Source organism: Diorhabda carinulata, chromosome 11 (genome assembly GCF_026250575.1).
Source record: "Diorhabda carinulata isolate Delta chromosome 11, icDioCari1.1, whole genome shotgun sequence".
Classification (NCBI taxonomy): domain Eukaryota; kingdom Metazoa; phylum Arthropoda; class Insecta; order Coleoptera; family Chrysomelidae; genus Diorhabda; species Diorhabda carinulata.
The window spans coordinates 3073264-3095117 of record NC_079470.1 but is presented as its reverse complement, the minus strand read 5'-3'; the positions used below and the strand labels follow the sequence as shown (position 1 = coordinate 3095117).

The 21854-nt window shown below is 32.4% G+C and overlaps 1 protein-coding gene across 6 annotated transcripts in view; it reads left to right on the top strand.

Annotated features, from left to right (window-relative positions):
- LOC130899404 (probable multidrug resistance-associated protein lethal(2)03659) overlaps positions 1-21854 on the top strand; it is a 42495-nt gene continuing 20641 nt past the window's right edge. The window contains exons 1-4 of one of the 6 annotated variants that reach the window (XM_057809327.1): positions 7791-7910; positions 7966-8144; positions 11280-11377; positions 15683-15913. In XM_057809327.1, the coding sequence (XP_057665310.1) occupies positions 11295-11377; positions 15683-15913 (314 nt within the window). In that variant the 5' untranslated portion in view covers positions 7791-7910; positions 7966-8144; positions 11280-11294. Of the gene's footprint in view, positions 310-7790; positions 8145-11269; positions 11378-15682; positions 15914-21854 lie in introns of those variants that run through there. The other 5 variants (XM_057809321.1, XM_057809328.1, XM_057809323.1 and 2 more) reach the window with 5 other exon arrangements.

Genomic DNA, 21854 nt, shown 5'->3' with positions numbered 1-21854 from the left:
AATTACATGTTACTGTGATGTCAGCCTACATATAAAATTGTTCAAGAATTGTGCTACGTCATTTTTTGATAATAAAATTACAACATTTGTATCAATATTAGTTTACTTTAAATCTGAGATGGAACATTGGATTGCTACTTAAAAGTATTATTATCATATCTCTTAATTTAAAGTAATTAATTGAATCAGATAATTCAACTACATTCAAATATATTATGTTATATTTATATAATAATCATTTCGAAGTAAAGTGTTGTAGTGGTATGGAGTCGGGTTAAGTTTGTCGATCGGTGTAATTTCATTTCAAAGGTATGTCTCTTGATCTCCATTTATCACTATATTTAAAGATAAAAATGAGTCATTGGTATTAATTAGCATTATTAGAGTTGGCTTCTGATCATTTGTGACAGCCACTTATCGTGATTGATTATTTATGAAGTATTTCCCACAAAATGGTACAAAATTGAAGAATTTTTTATTATCAACTGTTGGATATTTCATTAAAACCTCTCAGTGGCCTCAGACACAGTCATACGAGGTTTGTTTGAAAAAAAATACAACATAATCATTTCTACTTTTCAACAAATTTACCTTTTAAATACTACACTTATTAACCCTTCAATTAATATTTGCCACCTTTTGTAATTTTGTAAATTTCGGACCTGGTTCTTACGTTTCTTATGTTATATTCCTCAAACCATGTCATTCCATTTTTTCCAAAAAAATTATGGATTTCAACCGGATCTGCGACATTTTGTTGGCCGTCGACCTCCTGCATTTATGGGTTTTCTTTTTCGTCATCCTGTTCTAAGTCAGGGTAATCACTACACACGGTGTAGTATTTCGTCCTCTTTTTCGGAATCATCCTCATCAATAAAGTTTTCATCATTTTCTGCATCTTGCTATAGTTTTTGGAGACGTTTTTGCTCTTCTTCGTAATCTCCCATCAATACACGAGCTAATACAAGAGATAATTCACAAATAATAACCATAGTTGATAAAAATGAAGAACCTACCTATAGAAACGATGTCACAAAATCAAAACAAATATGCTCAAAAAAAGTTTCGAGTTTGGACAGTTGGAGTGTGAGAAACCCCAAGCAACTTTGAAACGGTCCTATTCGCATTGTGTCTATGCTGGAACTATGCTTTCAACAACCACGTGTAGAGGAATACTTAGTTTGAAGGTACTGAGGCGCTACCACCGTCATTTGGCGGTCAATTTGAATATTTTTTCAGCATTCTTCAAGCGCTGGGGTTTATCATAGCCCACTTGTCTAATGCCGGGTTAAAATAGGCGTTTACGTAATGGATAACGTCCCAGTCTAATCAGAATTCCTCTTTCATACGTAAAACGTTGATGTTAGGAAACAGGAAAAGTCGCTAGGGGCCAGATCTGGTGAAAACAGTGGGAAATCATCCAATTCAAAATTAATTTCGTAAATTTTATCCATGGGATTACTGAAGTATGGAAAGGATATGCAATTTTTTTCCTCAAATGGGGCTGCTTTTTTGAAATTGGAATGATTCATGATACTGTCTTGTTGCGCCTTTTTGAAGATGCATACAACTCGTTTCAGACGTATAGTGGTAGATCTAGGTTCGCAAGCTAAATTTGTAACCTCAGTCCGACGATCTTTCAGTACTATTTGACATCAATCAAGGGACAACCAATCAGTTATCTCTGATTTTGGTATGATCGTTGTTAATCAAGCCTTGTTTGAGTTCATATGCTCAAAATTTTACGGTCTCAAATGATGGTGCAGAGTCTCTGTATTGTGTCTCGCTTATCTTTTATTTTTATTGGCGTATTGCCTTTGAAAGCAAAAATTTAATAAGAGTTCGTGACTAAACTCTTATAGATAACACTCGTACAAATTCTTTGTTCTGGCAACAGTTTATTTCAGACAAAATAGATTGTTTTTTTTTTATTTTTTCAAATGATAAAACGTTCTCGTTAATTTTTTCAAATTAAAATAGGGGTCTTGTAATATCTTGTTAAGAATGTGGTGACGATAGAAGAACACAACGGCTTAGTAGGGTGATTAAGGTACGACATTGGTGTAGGCTATATTCTTAAATCATTTGGTGAAGATTATCCTTACTTCAGTATATACAATTATCACGATTAACCGATACATTCGGAAAAAATGTGGCTTAATCCAAGAGCATAATTTGTTTAATAAACTGTGGATTGCGGTTGCATTAATCGGCCAAAATATCATAAAACGGCTTACGGCAATCAGGATATTCATTTTTTAGACAATTACTGAATTTTTTATGAATGGTACTTATTGCCTTTCAGAAGACGTGATATCGACCGTTGAAGTATGTATCCGCTGCAAATTCGCGTGAAATATTATGATGATTATCTTAGACACTTAACATCAAATTTCACGTTTTCTCGTACACAAGGACCTTCAGGATTTTGAATAATCTCGACCCAATTTCTCCCAATTATACTGACTATTCTTCAATTGATGTGTCTGTCTGTCTTGGTACTCCGTATTAAGCCGATCGTATATTTATTCAACTGCCATATTGAAAGATATGTCTGTCGAATATTTAAAATAAGTCCGTCAATCAATATTGTTCCAGAATTTGTGATAAAATTCTATCTTAACCTTCCTCTAATTTAATTATGGGATAACCTCCCAGTCTAATGACAATTTCTCTCCTGTACGTGAAATTTTGAAGTTAGGAAATAGGAGAAACTCTCTAGCGGCCAGATTTGTTAAATACAGAGGGTGGTCAACCAATTCAAAGTGAAACTCGTAAATCTTATCCATGGGATCACCGAAGTGTGAAGAGAAGCGATTTTCTGATGGATGAGCTTTTTTTCTTAAAATAGAGCTGCTTTTTTAAAATATTTCATATTAGCACATCAATCAATAATACACTCCTATTGTATTTTTTTGGAAATAGTCGATGAACACAACTAGTTTCAGGTGTATAGTTGTGGATCTAGGTTGCGTCTACTGCTGATACCAGTACTATTTGGTGAACTTTTTCAATGATATCGCTATTATTTTTAGCATTTTAAAGGAAGTTCGACAATAATTTGTTACATAATTAGTAAAAGTATGCTGTGTTAACATTTCTCCAATGAAGAAAAGCCGATGATTCATGGCACATTAAACATTTAGGAAGCTCTCATTTTTAACCAGCAATTTTCTCGTCTCCTTTTTCTAAAATCTGTTAAATCATGACTTTGTATGATTAAATTCTTTGTAAATGTATTTTAATTATGTTTGTAATAGCGCTGTGTGACATTTTGCGATCTAATTCACTTTATTGTTGTTGTTAGAAGTTGGTCTTTAATCAAGCAGGTCTAGAGTTTGAGTGTTTTCGAAGAGTTCTGATAATTTTTTTTACCAAACAAAAAAAAGAATAAAGAAAAAGAAATTTTAATGAAAATGGAAGGAAAAATATTTTGCGGGCGATCTGAGATCGAGAAGAAGAAGAGGGTTAGTTTGTAAGGACAAAAAACAGTTTATCTTGATTTCCGTAAAACTACAAATCCTATGGAAAAAGCTAGATAACAAAATTGTAGATAATAAAAAGATCTACAACTTTTGTGAAAAAATTTTTTCCACATAACATCAACATTTTTGTAAAAATTCAAAAAACTTTGTTTTTGTTTTTATATTTTGTTATTTTTGACAAAAAATGGTTTTACACGAAATTTGGTGGAAACTTACCTTTTAATGAACGAAACATCCTGAAATCAATTTGATTTGAAATATTTATTTTTCCTCATTATTTTGAGTTGTTAACGAAAAAACACCCTAATATTCAAAACGAAAATTCTCTCGTCACTTTTTTCGTAAGTTCGTAAGTTTTAATTTCGTTGTAATTTCTACTTCCTGACGGTGTAAAAAATATAAAAAATATTGTCATTACTATCGTAAATTTTCTCATAAAAGGCCAAAAAAAAACTCGTTTCCGAAAATTTTCTTAAATCATTTTATAAATTTTAAATGTTTATTAAAATTTTACATCCTAATTACACAAAAAACGTCAGATTCCATGTTACATTGATAAACATAAATAATTGGAGTGTAGTATTTTAATGAATATCTAAAAATTTTACATAGTGATTAAAAAAATTTTCGGATGCGATTTTATAGCTTTTTCACTTTTTCTAAGAAAGTTTGCCATGGAATTGCTAATATTTTTTTATACCATCAAAAAGAGATTTCAACAAACAAATAACGCCGTCCTCTTAGGAGGAATAAACTAAATTACAGTATATATGAGACATAAAAAGGTAAATTTTCGTTAAAAAAATGTTTTTGTGAAAGATAAGAATAAAAAAATAGAAACTTGGTTTTTTGAATTTTTAACATAAATTTTGAGGTTATGTGAAAATAGTATGAATACAAAAATTGTGGAACTTCTTATTATCCACAACTTCACCGTTAAGCTTTTTTCCATAAAAATTGTAGTTTCGTTGGAAATCTAAATAAACCACTTTTACCCTTAAAAACTCACCCCTTTCCCCTTCCTGACCTCAGATTCTCTTATTTTTATTATAATCGCCTCCTTTCCTAATAAGTCACTCTACCATTATTTTTATTCACTTTTTCTCATCTTCAAAGGCCTCTACCCTAGTCTAAAATACCATTTCCTTAAAAAGTGGATCTAGCTGAGGAATTTAAGATTACAGCAGATAGGAATCCAGTTTCTTCCTTATTCATAATAATTGTTTGAATTTGTATCTTCTGATATTTCACTTCTTATCATTTTGTTTTAGTACTCATATTTAGCGGTGGTTTTTTTAACAATATTCTCACAAATATCTTATCATTACAAGGGCAGATAACGTGTTTATATAATTGTAATACCGCCAATAAATATTAATAGCAGGTTACATTATATTAAATTTATCTTGGAATCTATATTATTTACATTGAAAATTGTGAAATTCATTATTCTGAAAACAATGAAATTTCATTTTTATCTATTTTCTATAATATTTTGTCAAGTACTACCGTAATTATTGTTTGATTATAGTCTAGATCACTATAAAGAGTGCTTTCATGTTAATGCTAGTCGCCGAATTCTGGCATCATATGTACAACCCCTACTTAGCCAATGCACAAATTATGAATATAAATAATCATTTTAATCATCACGTCACATTGGAACGTATTATACTTATATAAATTCACGCTAGATACTAACAAGTAAGAAGTTCTAGGGGCGTGCCTATAGAAATAGTCAGAATTCGAGTGAGTTAGATCTTAGTGGTATTAAAATATTATATAGTGTTGAGCACTGCGCAGTGATTAAATAGTAGCACTTGAAAGAGTTCATCTCAATGCAAATTCAAAAGGATTTGATGGGTACAATAAGAGAATCTGCATTATCATATGATGTAGTGAAAATGTGGTGTTGTGAGTTTGAGTTTAGTAGACATCCGCACGAAAAAATGTTTAAATTCCATAATGTTGTGTTATAAGATCTATCAATAAAAAACTCAATACCCGACGTTATAAGTGGGAATTAAAAAAATGGATCACCCTATATATTTTGTGTTTTTAGGAATCCTTAAGGTGTACTAATCAAGTTACAATAAATTTTGTACATTTAGATGGCTACGATTGAGTTAAACTCGTTTAATTTGAATATTCTTTAATAATTTATGTGCTAATACAAATCTTGTAACAAGGTCTAGTGTCAGTAAGTTAGTAAAAAGTTTAACGAAACTGATGCAGTAAAAAATTTGTCCAAATCATGGCGTAGAAAAACTACAACTGATCACAAAACTTTTAAGTGTTTGTGTCATACTAGAACTAATCTACAACTAGATCCTAATTTGTGAAGTAGAAAATTACGAATTTTAGGAAAGATACAGTAAAGGCGATTACAGCAGATGCTTAAAATGTTGTCCATTTACTTCAATACAACAAGCCAAGGGATTTTCAAAACTGCAATACATTTTGCAATATCCCTGACTGGTGAATTGTTTTTATCCTTTGGTAATCCCATCTTTTAATTCCTGAAAATTGGCAGGTTTTGTTTTATAAACGATGTTTTCTAAGTGACTTCATAGGAAATAGTCTAAAGCAGGGATTCCCAAACCATTTTAGGCAAGAGACCCCTTTTCTTAACTGAACTGATTTCTCAGACCCCCGTAATTACTATACAATTAATCTTTCAAGCATGTTTTGACTTGCACTGTTTTAGGCGCATGTACGCAATTTAACCCGAACGAGATTATGATGAAGTTGAAATCCATGCTCCGGATATTTTACTATAGGACACGCTTGCATTTATGTTAAAAGTGCATTTGCGTTCTCAATTTTGTCGGAACTTGAATAATAATACTGTAGGTTTCTCGGACAAAAAAAGTGGTACAGAGCTTCTAAAAAAGTGAATCGAAGGACAATATACATAATGTATGCTCTTCGAAACTGTTGCCGCGATTTTTTCTAAAAAAAATTTCAGCTTCGCCCTGCTCCACTCTGAAATCGCAAAAATCATTCGAACTTTTGTCTTTTTTTCATTTAACATGCAAAAAAAATGATATTTAAAAATGACAAGAAAATTTAAAAAAAAAAGATTTTACAGGGTGAATCTTCATCTGCAAAAGTCATCTTTTTAAATATTTTTTGCGATTTTTAAATATCATTTTTTGCAAGTTGAATGAAAAAAAGGCAGAAGTTCGAAAGATTTTTGCGATTTCAGAGTGGAGCACAACGAAGCTGAATTATTTTTTTTAGAAAAATCGCGGCGACAGTATCGAAGACATTATGTATATTGCCCTTTCGATTCGTTTTTTTGAGAATCTCTGTACGACTTTTTTGCCCGAGAAGCCTACAGTATTATTCATCAAGTTCCAACGAAATTGAAAACGCAAATGTATTTTTAACATAAGTGCAAGCGTGTCCTATAGTCAAATATCCGGAGCATTTTTAAACTTCAACTTTATCATAATCTCGTTCGGGTTAAATTCGCCTTAAACAGTGCAAGTCAAAACATGCCTGAAAAATTTATACGCTTGAACACATTATATTATCTTACAGGAATTTTTCACGCTTTTTAACTAGTCAAGTTATTCATCTTCTACGAACGTGTGTACGTTTATCGATGTTAAGTTTTTTTAAAAGTAAAAGAATGATACTTCCTACTAAAATATTAGTCATTCTCATAACAAGTCGGGACCCCTAGAACAAGTTATACAGTATCTAAAAAATTTTAAATAAGAACTCGGGTTAGTTAATACGGGCCGATTTTTAGAGGTCGTCGACCCCCAAAAACATATTTCGTTTATGTCGACCCCTTGGTAACCGATATCGACTCCAAGGGGTCAATATCGACCACTTTGGGAAACTCTGGTTTAAACTATGCAGGAGCAGTCTCGCCCAGAGTAAAATCTATTTCAACTTTAATATTAATTGGGATAATGCCTTTTAAATAAAAGTATTGTATCACATACGATGACCACTGATAACGTTCACTACTGATTGCTGCCAAACAAATACTAAACGACGTGGCGTCTTCAAATTTGAAACATATGCTGTATAGATTGTGTAATTTCTAATACAGAGGTATTTTTCAAAAATCTATCACCATCGCGACACAATTTTTGTATAAAAAAATGAAAACAATATTGATCTGACTATACTATTTATATACGTAAGGAATTATAAACAAATATTCACTTGGGTAAGTTTTATAAGCGTAGATGTTTTCATCTAGACACTCTGTATACTTATCTGATGCATTCTCACTATTTGTGAGAAAATAATAAGAATTGCACAATTTTATCACATTGACATTCAAATGTATTTCATAACTACAAACAGCCGGATATTAGATAGCCTTTAAACAAACAAAACACTATTTAATAGTTTTAATCAGTTTCTGGTCATGTGTTAAATGAAATAAATTTAATTTAGAAGGTTATTTTTGGTATAGTGTAATTTCCATATATTTGAATATTTATTACGTTTTTAGCAAAATGACTAATTTGATATGAATATTTATCAGAAGATTTTGAATAATTTAAAGATTCTCTTGAAGCAATCGATTAAACTTCCATAATTTCGTTATCTGGATTCAAACTACCGATTTGTTATGAAGTTCAATGTCTTATTAATGCCTCCACATCAAACAATTTCACGTTATTTTGGAAAGTAAGTAAAAATTAATTAGCAGCAAAAAGTAATTCAAATTGGTTAGATAGGTTCGAACTGTCACAAATTTAGAATCCGAAATAAACTTCTACATATTTTTAGATATTTCAAAGATAACAAGAATTTAATGTATAACACTGAAAAATAGCTTATAGATAATCCCTTAGTGAGTAAGGGAAATAATACCCACGAATTATGATAATGATAACATAATTAGAAATATTTTTGACAAAAAGATGGATTTCAGTACAATGCCTTTGGAAATGAATATAGTTTTTATCTATCAGATTTAAATTTTGAAATGTGTAGACTTAAACTTAGACTTAAAATACATTTAATTCTCAAAAGGAGCTGATCTTTAAAATAATCTATCACATCTGCTTTTCCTTCATATCTTTCCTCCAAAATACGTTCTTCTTGTTGGAGTTCTAGATAAATATTGAATTTAGTTACTGGCATAAATGCTTTCCATACAATGGACTCTGTTTCATTGATTGGTAAAACCAAACTTAATGATTAACTAGTGGTTGTCACACAAAACTCAAGTTAAAAGAGTTGAGAAACTACACTAGACAGAAAAGACCGAGAAAATAGCCATAAAGACAGAAAAAAAGAAGAGAAATTACATATTAGACGCTTAACTTGTGAAGATTAGAAGGAACTTCAGGAGGGGTAACTTCAAAAAATTGGTTCACCCTTTAAAATCGCTTCGATTTGCAATAGGATTTATTTTTAAAGGCTACCAAGAACACACATCTAACATTAGAATAGAAGAAGAAGGGAGTGAAGTTCCTAACACTACTATGAAAATAAGAAGAGGATAGGTGAATATTACCACTAAACCTATGGAAGTAGGATGAAAAGATAGGAATAAAGAAGACTAAGGAACTTAACGGATGAGATAAGTGTTATGAAGCTCATCCCGGAACGCACTTCTATTTGAGGGGTACATTTTGGAAGGCGATTAATGTGTATATGTATCTATAGGGGTTGAGTAAATCATACTCTTGGGTAACACTTGGACTTGGTATGTCGGAAATACCGATCAAAAAACCTCCTCTGTTTCTGTCTCTGCTTGCCCTAGGAAACCGTCATCAGGCATTACTTCCTGGTAGGTAGGATTTAGTTGTACGGCCCTTTTGTCAATTCCTTCATTCATCTTAATTTTTCTGCTCTTTATTTTATTTATTCAATATGCAGTTCTTTCAGTACTTTCGCCATGAATACGCTTGTTACAATCCAAGCGTTCTCTGATGATAGCATAGCTTAGATCACATTTCCAGGAATTACCCTTACATGTACGACAAAGCATTCAAAAGCGTGAGCATATGAAAAATACTTCTCCACTCTCTCCATTTATTCGTACATATTCAGGAAATCTTCATATTTATACTTGTGAAGATATTTCCCGAAATATTCGCATCCAGGGAACATCTCCGCGAAGTACTCTACGCGAGAGCGGTTAATCCACCTCTTTCACTAGTTAAGGTGTCCAATATCAGTTGCTAAGAACTTTTACTTATTATGGTAGAAGGATCTTTTTTATTTTGCTCGGTTGGGAAGCATTTATTTGATCACGTTTGCTCAATCTTCAGATATTGTATGGAATGAACTGGTAACTCTCAGGGTATTCAGTCGATAGACTGGTGTAATTTTTTGTCATTATTACTGAAATTAATAATAGATGGAAAAATCGAAGGAAAACGTGGATCTGGTCGCAGAAAACATTCATGGTTAAAAAGCATACGCGATTGGACTAGGATGAGCACATCATCTTTAATTCGCACCACTCATGACCGGAATAAGTATTCTGAAATTGTTGCCAACCTTCATTAAATGGAGATGGCATCCAAAAAAGAAGGTTACTGACAAAGATGTAACAATTGACGATAATATGTTATTGGGTCCCTATATTAGGCATAAGTCGAGATATTTTTTACTCCAAAAGCTTTCTCACTCGATCAGCTAACTGCTTGAGGCTCAATCTGCAGTCGATCATTACTCCCAAGTATCAAATGCCCAGGTGAGATTTAAAGCTATGTTTTCGTGCTGGTAATCAACGTCGCCTCTATTCTATGCCCTGATAGTTTCAGGCCGAGTATGTACATCATCCCACAACAATTCTTTAGGTACTTCTCTATTAATTTGATAATCTACGGAGCTGTTATTTATTACGTACTTAATAATCCTGTTAGAGGAGTAGCTAGATATCCTAGGTTGAAGATATTCGTCCATGTTGCGACGAACCTCCATAATGCAGTTTCATCTGGATGTGCTTAAGGCGTTTATTATGTCAAGCGTCACCACAAGACAGTATTTTGTATTTATAATGACGACGAGATTAATAGCTTCAAGGGTGAAGTGACCTCTACGACTGGTTTCGTGTAGTATATGCCAATGGATTTTACAAGCCACATCCAACATAAAAAGTATTGCCTTCTTTCTTTTGGGTATAAGCATTAGTACCGTTCTACTTCCACATGACATGGAAGGTTCTTTCATCAAGGCAAGCATTTCATACATCTAGAAACTGACCAGATGCTGCTTTGATAGCTGCTCACAGCGCGATATTTGTAATTCTGTTATCATCAACTTGTACGACTTACCCAATGGTACAACCCTACTTCATCAAGAAGCTTTTGTCAGCATTGCTTTTCGTTGAGATTGATAACTTTGAATCTATGTATTGTCACTTTGTATTTTGTTTTAAGCGTCTCAAAGTTAGGTTTCTTTTATCTAGTGAACTGGTAGTTGTCTTTGAGTTCAATTAAATTTTTCAGCTTTTAATTTTTTTGTATCCAGGCCAGGAAATTTTTGTGTAAGACAACCAAGACTTTCACTATTCTTTAATAGATCCTTGGGAAACTGTTTCGTGAATAGTGGCGGTAAAGTGATAGGATATATTTTAACGAAAGAATAATGTACTTTGATCTGCTTTCCAATGCCTAATTGTTCTACAGTATGTCACTTGCTAGTGTTATTTATCACTTTTATCACATAGACAAATATCAGAAGAACTTTGAAACATAAGATCCACACAAATGTTCATGCTATTTCCTCTATAATAATAAGCAGTGTTGTTAAATGCTCACAGTATTATATTTTTATACCAATGATAGTATCAGTTTGTTACAGAAAATCTAATACATAATGGAGGAGATAAGATCCAACCTGCCTCCAAAGAAAACATCTCCAAGGGACAGAGCCAATATAATTTCTGTTCTATTTTTTTGGTGAGTAATTTTTTCCATATGTGATCCTTCTTTATGTATGTTTTTCAATATAAAGTGACATTTAAATAACAAGAACTTTATAACAAGCGTTGTATTTACGGAAAACAGGAAATTTTAAACAGTCACACCTTTAAGCACCATGGAGAGCTACGCACTTACTCCACCTCTTTTTTTCACTTCTAGCAGTAAGCCTGGAAGTATTTAAAATAACCAACGTCAACTGATTAATGGACTCCTACGACTTACATCGACTAACTTTCATTGTTCACTAGAGCCAGATCTGTTCTGTGTGGGAGTATTTCAATGTGAAAAATGATCAAAACCGTACGTGCTAGCTCGTTTGCCTAATGAAGAATTCTTACGTGCTGTAGATCTGGTTACAAACAAGGTGTGGCTATTAAACAAAGAGACTGGCGCTGTGAATTATTTTATTCTGAAGTCATACCTTACTCATTTTCAAATTCATTGCAAACTTCTCTTGAATTTCTTCATTCCTTCATGCGATTCACACTTCTTTGAAACAGTACTAGAAGTCTTTTTCGGTGACGTGGAGTGGTAATTATGTGAAGCACCTTTTTCATATTAAGTACAGTTGAAGTACATATTCTATGTAGAATTTGGATTTTTCCATTATATCTGAGCCAGGGTTTGAATCCGGACCAGCTTGGCTAGCATTACAATACGATGACTAGTATTGAAGGCTAATAAGTATACATAAGTACACATTCAGTTAACAAAAAAAACCAACAATCCTAATAATTTGAAAATATAGTTTTTTTATCAACATAAAACGTTTTTTCGGTTTGATTCACTTCATTAATCGAGGTAAAAAGTGAACTACCATGTATTTTTGTCTAATATAAAATACCTATATAGTGATAGTTTGACTTGGAGCAATTGGAACCTTAGAAAGTGATTGTTTGGGGATCTTTTTTGATCAGGATTTTTCGAAAATTCTTAGCGATTCCTATTGTGATCAAACTTCGCAATTGACTTTCACTGTGTCCACTGATAAATAGATTTGCTCGTCTGTTTACCAATTTCCCATTACGGAAGGACACTGTTATATACAATCAACAACATAATCAACAGGCAATACTGAATCTCTAGATTTTTAGAACCAAGGAAATACTTGGTTCATTTTTCGGGTCTAGTTGTTTGACATTTTTGTTGAACTTACTTAGAACATGTTCTCATACGTGTGCTATTTGAGTTGTTTACAGATACTTGAAACATTAATCTTGTTCAAGAAATGGAATTGAATTGTGAATATTTTCATGCGATGATTTTTTATGATTTTAGATGTGAATTAAACCATCAACAGTGCGCCCATCAACTCATTTGGACTTTTAATGACGAAACACCATCTCAAGCAGACAGACTTGGCTGTCAAGAATATTTGTTGATACCACATAATTTGACAATAACTAAAAAAAAGCCCATGTAGATTGGTGCAACGAATTGCTGAAAAAATTCAATCGCAGTAGTTCAGAAGAAGTCGATAAGATCGGGACAGGCGATGATTCACGGATCTATTCATATGAACCCTATTTCAAACAATAATCGATTGTATGGGTCTTTCAAGACGAGCCAAATCTAACAAAAGCTGTTCGCACACGAATCACTTCGAAGCAAATGGTTTTCTCGGAATAACTGGACATATCGCCACCGTTCCATTAGAGCAACGTAGAACGGTCGATTCATGAATGAAAACGTTTACGAACAGTTAAAACATCGAATTGATAGGTCATCTGCCATATAGTCCTTGTTTGGCACCCAATGATTTGTTCTTATTGCCAGAGATCACAAATAAATCGCAAGACCAACGATTTTCTACGCCTGAAAAAGCTTTTGATCATTATAATCATACATTGTGTAGGTACCTTAATCGGAATGGAACAAATGGTTCAAACTTATGAAGCCATATCCATTCCTTGTATTAAAAGTACTCACTGAGCCATTGCTATGATCTTAATGTTTGTGGCACGCATAAACTCCTTGACGAAGCGCAGCGCAAACAGTGAAGTCACCATGGACTTCGGTTGTCGCTCTACCATCAATGCTTGGTCTGACGCAGAATCATCAATGCTAGACCTGTAGCCTAGACAGACACTTTGCATACCAGGAAAGGTGACAGTCCTAGTTGTTACATGTCGAACAAATGAATTAGCCTACGGTCTCTAATACTTTATTTATTTTCTGGTTCATTTAATCATTAATTGTGTTGTTTTTAAATCGATGTACCTTCAATGTTCTATTTGTTCTTATTAAGGTGTCTTTTCCGTGGGTTCTATTCTTTTCTTTAGTTATTTTTTATTCTCCACGTTTCCGAACCATTTATCCACGTGTTTTTATTCATTTGTCAGGAATCAGTTAGGTTTTAAAAAAAAAGACTAGTACAGATTATTTCTACGATAATTGAATGGAGATTCATATATTTCATTGAGTGAAACACCATCTTGAAATTATTAGAAATTCCATCGGAATCCATCGGATCACCATCGAGAGCTACTACTGAGTACCAACAAATTATACTTGCAGAGCAACACCATGTGCGACAGGTGGATCTAATTAATAGATAAATTCTATTAGATAAAAATGTTAATGTTAAGTGATGAACGTAATAAATCCACGATTGAAATCCATTACAAAATGGAACAGAAGTTTCCAATAATATATTTATTGGTTAAAAATTGAGTGAATTCGCTACCTCTAATATTGATATATATGTAGCGTCTTTGATTATGATTTTAATCAAGTTTATTTATTTTCTTATACGAATATATTTAAATACAAATAACGAAGATCTGAAAAGATTTAAATCGTACAACTTATTGTTAGTACGGCCCACTTATATTTTCCCTATTTTGGAAACTTTACAATTAGTCCGAGAGCTGGTTGCAAAAATCCTGGCCTATCGAGTTATAGTTCTTTCAATATCAATTGCAGAAGAGCGTTATGCGAGGAACATTCAATATTTCATAAATACCCATGGCATTCATACCAAATTGAGAAATGAAAAATAATGTTTACTCCCCATATATAATTTGGTATACATCTAACAAACCGTCAGTCCACGTGGACTCAGCATCTCTACTGTTTACCAATGAAAACAGAATCGTAAAAATAAATGCATCCCTATTGGCCGAAATATTCCTGCCAGACAGCTTGAAATAAGCATTGGCGTTCATAAATTTCTTTAAATAAATAGAAATATGGCGTTCATTAGACCGTGAGCGAATGAAGATAATGAAATTGTACAGTGTAGTAGATTATTTTAAATATATTCAAATGTCTAAATAAAAAAATAGTCAGTAATCCTATAATGCAATCATAATAAGAATTACTGAATTCGCACTGTTTTTTATTATTTTTTACTCACTCGAAACTTGATTTTAAAATTAGTTTCAAGCAGTTACTCGATTGGTACAGTTTATATTCGAAGCCAAGTTATATTTGCCATGGCACTAAAGATTTTTTCAATAGTACAAGAATTTAAAAAATACATCATCCGGTAACTCGAGAGGCCCGGTTTTCTTGCAGCCGGCTCTTGGACTCAATGCAGAATAATCTACTTTTTCATTTCTAATTCTTTCAAAACAATGTGGCCTAGTTTTTCTGTCTAAACATGGAACCAGTACCAACAGATATAGTTTCTTCTTTTCATTACACTCTTTGTTTTATGCCAGCAGTACAATGTCTAGTAATAACTTCAATTGTCTTTTGCATTGAATACTTTGTAAATAATTTTATCTTTTTTGTTTTTTTTTCTTCGCTTTCCTTAACCAAACTTCTCGGGATATCGTATAATCACTTTTGTTTGACCATATATTCTGATGCTAGGCTCTAATTCTGTCAATACCCAATTTTAACAATTCCATTGTAGGTAGTTCTTCGAAATCCTCTACCTTCGACATATTTTTTACAAGCTTATCCGTTTTAGAGTTCCCTTCTGCTCCATAGTTTCCAGAAATCCGATTTACTTTAATGTCACGAGTTCAGCTCATCATCACTTATGATTTAGTTGTTTTAAATATTAACTTTGTGAGTTGTTGTTTTGATTCACTACTTTTTCTTGACAATCTGACAATATTTTCATTTGCGTAAATTTCTACTTGAGAATATCACATCCAATTTTCAATCTGTCCTTTTTTCATATGCTTAAATCAGTTTGTTTTACTGTGTTCCTCAAACTAATGAAAATAAATGGGGGCTAGATTACAGTCATGCATTAATAACACATTTTGTTTTAAGCTACAGCTAATGAAAAATAAATTCTTAAAGCTGATTTTATATTGCTTTTAGTTGGCTATTACCTTATTTCGTGAAAGGATATAAACGAGAACTCACTGAAGATGATATGTACAGAAATAGAAAGCAGCACGAATCTAGTGCTTTAGGAGACGATATAGAAAAGAGATGGAAAAGACATGTAACTAAAAGTAAAAGCCCTTCGTATGCAAAAGTATTGATTGGAATGTTTATGTGGGAAATCATCTTACTAAATGTGTTAGTCATCATAACAGAATCCATTAAGTAAGTACTTTTATTAATCATATCATTACACTTCAATACCGTGTATAATGTAACAGAAATTAAAGAATGAAGATACAGTAAAAACTCGATTATCCGGCTATCAACTGCGACCAATTCTGTAATATTGACCCAAGTTACGTGTCGCGTCTAAATATTTGAAAATTTTAAAGCGTAAGAGAGTGGGGTTATCACTTGAAAACAATAAATATTATTGCTTCTTTAAAAAAAGGAGAAACCGGTCGTAAGTTAGCTGATGAGTATGGTCTAGGTACATCCACGATAAGTGATGATTAAGAAGAATGTCGATTCAGTTTTATTGTACACCTGCAAATTAGATAGTGAAGACGAATAGTAAACATCGGAAAATGATGAAGAAACCGAAAAACGAACTTTTAGAAGACGCTTTGTGTTGTTGGTTTTTACAAAAACGATCAACTGGGCAACCCATATCTGGCCCTTTACTCCGTGAAAACGTATTACAGTTAAATAAAAAATTAGGTGGTGTTGAATCGGATGAAAATAACTATGACTTAATTTTTTTTCATAATACTGATGAAACCGGAAAATCATTACCTTCAAATTTTCAGTTTCTAGGCGAGAGAGTTCATATTCAGGATATAAAACTTCTCTCCTCATCGGAAAATCAAAAAAGCCCAGTTGTATAAATATCAGAGTGCCTTTAATTTATAAAAATCAATAAAGCGAATGGATAAACTCTGAAATATTCATTGACTGGTATGACAATCCCCGAAGTAAGAAAAAACACAACGAAATTGGCAAGCAAGGTAATGTATTACTTTTATTGGATAATGCTCCAACCCATCCTTCGGTTGAATTGTTAGAGAGAGAAAATGGAAAGTTTAAGGTAAAATTTTTGCCTCCTAATATGACATCCTTGCTAGGACTTTAAATAAGGCTTGGAACAGAGTACTTAATCGGGAGAATGAAAATTCAATAACCAATACGGATGATTTTATTTTGAAGGATATGAATGAGCTGATGTTTAAGATACAAATATACCAGGATTGTGATGATGATATCTAGACGTCGAAATTAATGTAGGACCATCTCATGATGAAGCACTTCAGGCTCTAGAAACAGCTTTCAAATGGTTTGAAAAACAAGCAGAGAGTAATACTGTGAGTTTACTACAGCTGAAACGAACTCGTGATACAGCAGCAATGACAAGAAAAAGTAGTTTACGTCAAATTCCAATTACCAATTATTTTTAACCAAATTGAACTTATTATTATTTTGGATTATTAATATTATTATTTGTTAATAAATATCACTGTTATTAAACTTATTTTATTTCATAAAACCCGCTTTTCTTAATATATTCGATTATCCAAATCCCTAACGACAATTAGTCCGGTTAATCAAGTTTCCACTGTATGTTGCGGCCAAATTATTCAAATAGTAGAAAAAACTTCTTTACTTCGTTACATTATTTCACCGGTTTTTCGAATGAACCCTTTATTCTATGTGAGTATTTTTTTAGTATACGTACATGTTTTGATCATCAATATAGGTGTACGAAATGACCTCCAAAGACATCTGTGTACGGTCAAAAACGATAATTCAAAGAGTGATTCACATTTCGAAGCATTTCTATAGAAACAATCCAAAATTCATTCCGTGTTCCCTCCTTCATTCCATCCCTTGTTGTTGGAGGTATTTTATATACTTCATTTTCGATGTGACCCCAGGTAAAAAAAATCAATTTTATTAAAATCTGGTAACCTCGGTGGCCACAGTCATCTTCCATTGATAAAAAAAAGTATGTTGGTGATTCGTTTGAAAAAACCAAGAAAACAATGTAATAGTATTTTGATTCAGTCTGTATCAGATTCAATATCATCAAAATAAACAATTTTCAAGGATATTTACTACTATTCGAATGCTTTGGCTGCAACAGATCTTCATTCTTAAATTTCGCACACATTGTGCAGGGATTGAACTTACGATTTTTATGGAATATTGGTTAAATCTTTTTAAATACCTATGTAGAATATATAGAACTGCTGACTGCTGACAGAACAACCCTATATTAGTGTAATGGGAAAGTGACGCTGATTCTAAATATGTTATAAAATATAGGGTGTTCCATTTATAAAAATGTTATTTTTATATAGCACAATATTCTGAAAGATTGTAAATAATTTCAAAATGTGAAGATTATTGATAGCTGCAATCACTCAAATGTTTAAATTGATATCTCAAAGGACTAAGGGGACAGAACTGTATCACATTAATCAATCACCCTACGATAAATTATAAATGTCCAATAATTTTTATAGAGTAGTTATCAACGATTTACCCATTCAAGGATTTTGCACTAAAGCTTAATACTAATAAGCTATTTTTATGTTGAAATGTCGAAAAGTATGAAAACCACAAATCTCAGTAATCTAAATATGATAATCATGACAGCCATTTAAGGAAAATAAATATTTTTTAAATTTCTAAAAACCTTGGACAAACGAAACAATGAAAGGATAATATAATAATGACTACAACCTGATTAACTTGATCAGTTTCCAAACAATAATGAACGTGATCCGGGTTAGTTTCCGAACATCCAGATCAAGTTCGGGTTAACCCGATCATTGTTTCCGAAAAGTGATTGGTTCTAATTTGAGATAACCGAGCTAATCAATATTTTTTTAACGTAGCCTTTATAGCTGGCAATTTTTTGAAGTTATATCTATCTTTGAGAGATAATTATTGAATTGAATGATCAATTATCTAAATAAAATCATCATTGATTTTATTTTTTGTCTAATATTGTCAGATTACTATGAGATGCTTGGCCGTGTGATTGGAAGTTTTGACATATACTTTCTTCTCAACTCATTTCTATCCTTTATTTAATCTTCCATTCTCATTTCTCTCCTTTGTCTTAGCTGCTTTTCTCACATTTCCAATTCATGATTTTTCTTGTTCCTTCACTATAATTACTACCTGCTATATGGGGCTTTTGGACTCGAACGTTTTTTTTTTTGTATTCTGTTTACGAGCATTCCGCAAATGTGACCAAACCGTCTCAGTTGGGGTTCATATATTTTTTCTACTACCGTACGTGAAGTACGTATTATAGACAAACTTTCGAGTCCGTAAAAAAACATACTTCAAGCAGTCGTGCTTGAAAAACGTATTATTAAGGTCTCTAGAGTGTAGTAGCTATAGTACGAGGCACATATGTTGGAGGTCCCAGGCTTAAGCTGCTCTAATTTCATTTTGTGTTATCTAATTGCAAAAGCGGTCTCAGTGTAACTAAACTTTATTTCTGGTTGGGTAACTTATGGAAAAAATATATTTGTATATAATATAGTTAAATCGCTGTAACTTATTTTCTTCTACATATTAAGATCTGACACTTTCCCAAAAACTTATTCACACCAATAATTTTAGTACCATGCATTCTGAAGTAGTAAATTTTAAACTTCTTCACTCAACTTTGTCAATCGTATGCATAAAATCGTGAGAGCCTAAAACAAAATTTCCGGAATTTTCTATACAGCCCGAAAATTTTTGGGAGGATTCGGATGTATTTATTTACTGTTTGGATTGGTTCAACGGTATGTCAAAAAAATTTCATGAAAAAATATTCATTATTCGCCAAAATACAGCAAATAGAACAACAAAAATCACGAATTCATTTTTTCTATATTTTCGACTTAAAACTCGATTTTGACCATGTTCCCCCAACTTTGGAGAAAAATAAATGTCGTATTCAGCACCCTCGAAAATATATAGATCAATGGTTTTTAGCGACTAGAACGCGATTGGTCGGTATATGAAAAAAATGGGGGTGATACGCTCTCCTACTAGTCCATAATGTTTAGTGAGTAATTTTTTGACATGTTGAAGCTTTAGAGGCCTTATTACAGTACTTGTAGTTACGGTGAATACGTCGCTGGCCTACTTCCAATCGTGGTCGGTGTAGGCTTAAACACCGTTCCAATTTCAGCTAAAATGTTTTCATGAGCTACAGGATCAACGAGAGTCTATATTCTCTACAACCTTTTCCTTAATTTGAGCAAAAACTCTATCTGGAGGGATAAATGAATGTCGAGGAATGAGAAAAATCACTTCTATCTTCTTCAGGTTCTTAGGGGGATGCCGATGCCGTATTAACCAATATTGGTTGTATTTTTGTTATGGCCCCCACAGCCATCTACCACTTATTTGATGACCGTAATCCCATCAAAATATGTATTACATAACGTGTGGAATAATGCGGAAGCAATTTCATTTGAACCTTCGGGGTATTCATGCTCTCCCCAAGTGTATATGAACACTGTGTCACAGGGTCTTTTGATGAGCCTTGTACAATGGTAAAATTGGAAAGGATTCCTCTGCCTCTTTCTGTCTTGACTTGAATGAGCTGTATCAACGAATTTTCCTAATGAATGATACTTTCGTTGCATCAAATTTATCAACAACTTTTCCTAGTTTTTCTTCTATTTTCCGCTACAATCTGGCATTACCTCGAATCTTAATTCATCTCTAAGTCCCTATATATATTGAAACTTATATTACTCATCTTAAAATAGTTAAGAGAATTAATTTCTAAAATCTTCAAAAAGTAAAAAGAGCACTTCTAACCTTTCCTCTTTTTGCTATCCATCACTTAATTCGAATGGAGCTTATTAGAGTTGAATACGAAAAGATCCAATTTCCGTGTCGGCGTCGATTACATGTTGGATGGAAGTGTGAAACGGCTCTTATTGAGATTCCATTAAATAATATTGTTTATTGTATAAGTCTCGAAAGTTTTGATAAAAGAATAATTTAAAAACAGGTGCTTTAAAAACTATATAAAAATAGGCAAATCATGATCGTGGTAGTTGATTGAACAAAAAGAGAATCTGTTTATTCGCCACTCAATTATTACATAGAGTTGATACTACATGCAATGTCATGAGGTTATGTAAATATGAATATAAAATTACGACACATCAATTTAAAAAAAGACTTGTTTTGTTGTCGACCATGTTTCATTTTCAAGTACTGATTTCAATTTTGCTCATTTCAAATCAAGTAAGACAAGAAAAGAATTCCATTCTATTGTTTGTCTAGGCTACCCTTGAATAAAATCTATATATTTGAACGATCTTATTGTAAAAGAAATACTTCCAGCAATACAGTTATCATAGAGGTCAAAGTTGATTTGAATATAATAGAATGTGTCCTAAGTATAAAAACTACTTCAGATGTCATCGAAAACTGAATAGTATATGCAATTAAATACAAGGTTTGCAACTGATAAAATTGAACAATTGGTATTTTTATATCATTGAAGAGTGATATATTGAAAAATAGTGTATTAGTTATATACAGGGTGTTTCAAAAAAAGGTGATCCCGTCTCTAGGATAGATAAAAAACTGAAAAATATTTTGCTCAATAAAATATTTTTCATCTTCAGGATATTTTTTATAATATTGCCGAAAGTACTGTCAACATTGTAGTGAAATTTTATACGAATACGTTTTGGAAGCTGATACGTCCAATTAATTTTTATGTCTGAGTCTCATAGAGGGCGCTAGTTACACGGTTCATACGAAGTAGCATCAAATATAACTTTTCGGAATATTTTGATTTGAAAATTATGAAGTAATAACCGATGCTGGTTTAAAGTATTGATGAACTCATTAATTATTATTATCCATTAGTAAACATTATGTGAATTGAAAATTTTTTGTCCCGTAAATATGACCCCATATAAAACGGATACATTTAAAAAAAATAGAACCGAAGGCTTTTGTTTCTTATAAAGTCTCACAAAAATCCACTAAGCTATTGGAGGCCTTAATATTAAACAAACAACAATTTGATGATCATGTGTTGCGATTTTGAGATCAAATTGTTGTTTGTTTCATACTAAGGCTGAGTACCCATAAGTTATTTAACTTTGAATTTTACACGGCAATAGCA